This window comes from Pholis gunnellus (genome assembly GCF_910591455.1).
Source record: "Pholis gunnellus genome assembly, chromosome: 21".
In the NCBI taxonomy this organism is placed as follows: Eukaryota; Metazoa; Chordata; class Actinopteri; order Perciformes; family Pholidae; genus Pholis; species Pholis gunnellus.
The window spans coordinates 7,025,895-7,032,347 of NC_136548.1; the positions used below are offsets into that span (position 1 = coordinate 7,025,895).

General features: G+C 41.1%; 1 protein-coding gene across 2 annotated transcripts; it reads right to left on the reverse strand.

The window, feature by feature from the left end:
• Positions 1–394: 394 nt before the first annotated feature.
• lcmt1 (leucine carboxyl methyltransferase 1) lies at positions 395–5,166 on the reverse strand. 2 transcript variants are annotated; one of them, XM_079182416.1, is made up of 11 exons: positions 4,806–5,166; positions 4,375–4,466; positions 3,979–4,100; positions 3,740–3,816; positions 3,101–3,162; positions 2,769–2,871; positions 1,994–2,114; positions 1,764–1,865; positions 1,538–1,629; positions 1,285–1,382; positions 395–1,043 (listed from the first exon to the last, which is right to left on the reverse strand). In XM_079182416.1, exons 1-11 carry the CDS (start codon positions 4,889–4,891, stop codon positions 1,021–1,023), a joined length of 978 nt encoding a protein of 325 aa, XP_079038542.1. In that variant the 5' UTR covers positions 4,892–5,166; the 3' UTR covers positions 395–1,020. The 2 variants fall into 2 exon arrangements, with proteins under 2 accessions (XP_079038542.1, XP_079038541.1); XM_079182415.1 differs by having other exon boundaries at positions 395–1,382.
• Positions 5,167–6,453: the final 1,287 nt, after the last annotated feature.

The window sequence follows — 6,453 nt, forward strand, 5'->3', positions numbered from 1 at the left end:
ACACTGATGAGAGCAGTGAGAGTCAACCGAAGCAGTAAAGTTGTGAGCCGGAAAACTAAAAGCTCAGTAAAACTGAAGTCATTTGGATACTTAAAGTGGTTTCATCAGTACGAGGGAACCCTTTCACATACAAGCAGTTGTGTGACGTTTATACCATAACCATATCGATGCTTACAACACAATCCAAGTCATAGTACTCACAGTATGACTGAACACACAAACATCTGCACGGCTTATCATAATGATATCCGCTTGTCCCTCCCACTGCAAATAAACTAGATAAGAAGTTGATATAGTTCATAAACATAGTCCATAACAAAGTACACAAATGAACAGAGCAACACAGTCTTACACAAAAGGACATTTTTATTCAACTGCACTTGAACAGCATCCATCAAATATAATCTATCACAAACTAATCTGTCACATCCTCTTTGCTATTTGAAAACCAGGCTCAAGAACAAAAAACATTTTATGGGCAAATGTAAATGACCCAGTAGATGCAATACAATGCATCTCTTACAGCTTCAAACTAGTTTCACATGCATGTATGTATGTTTCGTAAGGAAATTAGTCTGAGTCAATTGATTCATAAATTAAATCTAAATGGCACATAAAAACCAGAAAAAGTCATCTGAAAACGTCATACTTTTGTCAATATCCAACACAGGTGAGCAGATTTTGAAATAATATTTCCGTTTCAGTGCATAAACAAAAATATCTGTCATCAAATGAATAAAGACAAACTTGTTCCACTTTACAGTTGGTAACCTCGACAAAGCACTCATCGTGATCACCTCTTATCTTTGACGTGGATTGGGTAACACAGGACGCTCGTCAAATCACTTTCTGCTGATGCCGGGAGTTTTTGCACCGGAACAGCTCGTCGTCGACGGGGTGGGGGGGCTTGGTGGAGAATATGGGCTTCCTCTTTTCCCAACGTCTCCCTTCATACGTCTTCTCCGGTTGTTGACTTTGGCATAGACTCGTGTAAAAAAAAACGGTGGCGATCTTTCACACTCAATACGCCAACTGTGACAGACCTGAGGAAACAGAGCATGACCTGTTCCTTTACATGACCACACCAGACACTCAAACTGAGAGGATGGGTGGAAATATAAAACGCCTGACACATGTTAGCAACACAAAGAAAATACGGACAGCATGGCGCGCCATAGCGGGTGCAGATGACCCTGGAACTGAGCCGTCATAGTTTAATATTTCCTAACTGCAGCTGACATGCCCGTTCATTTCCATGGAACTGCAACATAACATGAGCGTTACCCAGGTTGAGTTTGTCCTTGGTGGCCCAGCAGATACTGTAGTGCTGGAGCAGTTGTTGCAACAGCTCCCTCTCATCCAGGAACTCCAGACTCTCAATTCTAGAGGAAAGAAAAGAACTATTTCATCATCAGGTCAGGAATGTGATCTTTAAAATCAGCCGACATTCATGTCGCAGAGGCTGAGATATCCTGACTTATAGTTCCTATGGTTTGATCTCCAAAAACCTGGAACTACCAAGTACTACATGCGTTACCTCTCCATGTCATCCTGGGGCAGCATACTGTAGACCGTTATCATGTCCAGAGCATCAGCATGCTCCCAGCCCGTCTTCAGAAACCGCTCCTTCTGCAGACACCGCACATTCAAAACACATTGCTGATCCTCAAAACATTCATACATTTTGGACTTGACAGGTCACTAGCCCCACAAAGCCACAACATCTTGGTTGTGAACTATGGAGTTTGAGTGCTGGAGGCTACCTGAGAGTCCAGAGACTGACAGGCCTCCACTCCTGCCAGGGTGCACTGGCGACGCTGCAGGTTCTCGATCATCACCTGGCCAAATCGATCGCTCATGTTCACCTGGACGCACAGATCATGTCAAGAGGTTTGAGCCTCAGGTTAGGCCAGACACTTGCATAAGGTGTTCCTTGGACAACAGAAGCAAACGAGTGCATTGTTGTGCTGTACCTGGATGAAGTCTCGTTTACCTGTTCGTAGTTGATGAACATGGCGGTGTGGAAGGTTTCCGCGGCCCAGTGAACTACATTGGAGGACTGGGAGGGCGTCATGTAGACCAGCACGCACTCTGACAGCAGCAATGTAGGTAATCTGGGAGCGAGGACAGGAGTATGCTTTACCACAACAACATAACAGGAAAGCAGCTGTTCTCTGGATCCAGAAATGCGTCAAAGCAAAGATGATTTACTGTTTCTTTCATTCAGTTAAGCACAGTAGAAAACAATACAACTTTGATTCAAACCATTGAGTTATCTGTTATTCTTAGAATAATCTTAAAACTAAACTAAAATCTATCATTTTCACAGAGGAATATTACATTTTTGCGTCAACTTTTAGTGTCTGTAGGCAGAACACAAATATGTAACTATAAAAGACTAAAACGTAAAATCACATTCACATCTGGCCGCTTCCTGAAAAAGATCGCATCGCTCTTTGTCGAACTTCCCTAGATAAATAAAAGGTTATGTTTTTATGGGGCCATAAAAAAACACAATCAAACTACTATGAAATAGACATGTACATTGGTCTTCTGCTACTGATAAAAAAAGATACTCTCTAACTCATGTCAGTTACAGTGGAGTCCAATAGTTTCACAATAAAACTATTATTATCATTATTAAATTATCAAAACCACTACAGAAACGTCTCAAAATTTCATCCAGGAAATGTCGCTCACTGTTAGTAAAAACACAACATCTGCAGCATCACATACAGGAGTGAAAGTGAATCATTATCCACACATACTCTGGATTAAGCTGGAACTTCTTCAGTTTTTCATCCAAACTGGAGATGTCTCTGAGGTCCGCCCCGATGATACAGTACCGGTCCGAGTCGAGGCTGTGGGCATCTGAGCAAAGAAACAACACACACACACACACACACACACACACACACACACACACACACACACACACACACACACACACACACACACACACACACACACACACACACACACACACACACACACACACACACACAGTGAAGAAGTTGGAAAAGATACGAAACAAATATTTTCTGAGCTAAACCACACGCTGTAGATATGTTATGTAATGAATGGAACGTTTGCTCATTACCTAGTAGTAGGGAATCTGTTAAGTGGGTTTCGATGAGGGGTTTGGACAGAGGCGGTTTTGTCCTAGTCAAAGAAAATAGTTTACATTCACTGTATTTTTTAGCTTTCATGGTAGTAATTGTGATAATATTGCACTTATACTGCAGTACACAAGATGTTTCTGACTTAATTATTCTTAAACACACACTTATAAAACACTTAGTCTGAATACTGGTAGCTATTATTTACATATAATAGACATATATATATGTATATAATAGTCAAAAAAATAAATCCTTACATACATGCAAGGATTTCATACAGTACAAACACACTGCGACTGATCCTTGAATTCTTGCTGTAAATGCAGCTGTGTCTCCCTCTACAGAGCTCAACCCCAAATTGCAATACATAAGCCATCATATATATATATATATATATTATACTTGTACTTCCTTACAATACCAGTTATACCAACTGTACTTGATTTTCCTCATCAATGCATGTTTATGCAGTTACACATTGCATAATATATAACCATAATAACCAGATCTTCTGGTTCTATAAGGGAAGCTTGTGGCTGATTTGGTTCATGTCTGTATAAAAATAAACCATAATACTAATAGTTATAATAAATAAAATAATTGCACGGTTGACTTACTTGATGTTGTGTATTTTTCTGGCCACAACTGTTGGAAAGTCAACTTCAAAGAACTTCCGTGGCATGAGGTTTTTATCCTATAGCACACACACACAAACACACAAACACAGTAAAGGTCTGTGCATTGGATAATACTTTGAAGGTAATTAAATGTACGCGACGCCACCGAGTCCAATCAAACAGGATCAAAAGCCACATCAGAACGGTGAGTCACGTTTAGTCGCTGCAATGCTGCAAACCTTAAGTCGCCAAAACGTGGTGTCCAGTCCAGCACCCAGGTTGATTACTTGACAGTTACACTCTGCTTTCCTTATGAACGCATCAAGGAGATGGTTAACTCCCTGAACGCGGGCATAGTAACCTGTCAAAAGGAGATAAGAGGAAAGTAAAATAAGCTAATAAAACACACAACATGGGATACTTCACATACATAGTCATCATCACTCTATGCACGGCACACATTCTTTCAACTCTGCAGTGTTGTGCGAATGAGGGACTCGCTGCAGACGATTCATCTCATGTACTGCCGATCCAGCGACTTGTAGTGCAGTTTATGAATGTAATAACTTGTACCGCATGAATGCCTTTCCATAGGCTTAAGAAATGCATGTGACAGAAGAGGCTGCATCACTTACCTCTGTTGATTTCTGGAGCCTTCCGCTCCCCCACAGATCTTACGAAATACTGGATATAGGGGTCCTTCCAGTAGCCTTTACTGGTAGCAAACCTAGAATAGGATTTTTTGGAATTAACCAATAAGAAGTAAGCACAAAGGATCACGACCTAGCTCTACAGATCTGTGCAGTTTTCTGCTCTATTTTTGGTTTTGCTGGTGTGGTCTAATCCATACATAGACCCATGTTGCTCTCTCTCTAGTTATTGGGCATTACTGTACATTACCACTGATAGCTTGATTACCTGTAGCTATGACATAATAGTATCATGACGCATTACCTTTAATGTGCATTAACTCCTTCAATCCAAGTCTCCTTAACGTGAAGCAGTTAAAGCCATACGACAGTAAGGTTAAATAATAACAATGTGCTGCAGCACTCCATGATGTTACCTTTTGCATATGGTTGCATCGTCACAGGTCGCCCTCACTGCTTCATCGGCAGTATCCGAGTCTGTGAAGGGTTGCCGGGCTGCCATTAACGATCCTCGTCGTAACGTGATGTTGTCCACATTAAAACTGTATGCGCTGCATAACCTCGTCCACCTGCTCTCCACTGGCTAGCTAAAAACAAGCTAACGGGCTAACTCGTTTTTGACAGGTGAGGTTATTTAACAAGACGAGGAAGAATGAAGAATGAAACTGTGAGCTTGGTCGGGTTGCTCAAGTACTTGTGTATAGTGAACAAACAACGAGTTGGATGAAAATGAGCGGTATTTTACGAGGGAGTAATATTTTGCTGGCTAATAACAACTCGCCGTTAGACACGTTGGAACAGTTCCGACTCCATTACAAACACTTCCGGTTAGCATTTTTCAGATTAAAAGTAGCCCTGCGGAGGTTCTCATTGAGCACACGAATGAACCCACCGCTACACAATCACAGAAGTATTTTTATATGTTGTGTGTCTAAATTATGAGCCAATGTCACCTTCTCCACTTGGTGCTCTACTGTGTTTTGCACTGATCATCGTCTTTTGGTAGACAGATAATAGGCCGGTTTAGCCATGCCAGGCTTTAATGGCTGAAATGGACAAACAATGTCATTAAACCAACCAATAAACAGGCAGATGGTTTGTGGAGTTTTTCTTACAGACACTTGTTGACGATCACTTTCGTTTCTGAAAGCCTTTTTACATTTAAACCAGGATAGTTTACTGCTCTGGTATTCTGTGGTAGAGTATCCCAATCCTAATTCAGAACTTAGAAAATATGATTCTGCTAAATAGATATAAATCAACTAAATCAGTGAAATATGCGCCTGAATAAGATGCGCGAGAGTTTTATTCTGAAAATTAGAGTGGAGTGGAGTTAAAAAGGAGCATTTACAAGAGCAGGGGAGTGACAGGACATCCATCAAGTCCCATGTGAAATATGGAATTCAAAGCAACTCAGTCTCATTTCCTCACAAATTGTCTGTGGAAATCCTGCCAATACAAAGCCAACCTCATTAAGGGCACCATATGTCACTCAGAAAATCAAGAATTACTTTGTGGCGTCTTAGGAATGGTGTTCGAATCCCTCAGAGAACCTGATGCAACATGTAGAGAAAGCATCTGCCAGATGCTCCCTCTCTCTCTCTCCCTCTCTCAGTCACATGAAAGAGAGAGGGAATTGTACTCCTTGTGGGAATAACTTCAGCAGCTTTATTAAAAATCTATTTGAGAATCCACGGAAAAAGAAACCATACAGCTGCAAAGCTTGCGGCAGAGAATTTTGGAAGACCTCAGCTCTGAACAGCCACATGCAGAATCCTACAGGCATGTACAATATCATGTGTGCTTCATGTACTGTTGCACATCATGTCTGTACACAACACGTGTCTCAAATATTTATAGATATAGATATAGAGATTTCTATCCCAGTTGGGAAATTGACAACCAGCTGAAAAGCTGTAAGGATCAATATCTTCGATCTTGCAGAAGCATAGTGCATTTGGCCTCTGAAGCCTGTCTCAGTCCTTTTACTGCATCAGCTACTTGAGTTGCATGCCATTAAGGGTTAGTATAGCCTTATTGCCTTACAGCAAAAAGGATGTGGGT

Bases quoted from the DNA above. Each gene is read 5' to 3' on its own strand.
- lcmt1 (XM_079182415.1), bottom strand. From the start codon at position 4,891: ATGGCAGCCCGGCAACCCTTCACAGACTCGGATACTGCCGATGAAGCA. The intron at 4,101-4,374 runs GTAAGTGATGCA...TCCTTTTGACAG, and splicing joins GGCTCCAGAAATCAACAGAG to GTTACTATGCCCGCGTTCAG. The intron at 3,817-3,978 runs GTTTGCAGCATT...TGTGTGCTATAG, and splicing joins CCACGTTTTGGCGACTTAAG to GATAAAAACCTCATGCCACG.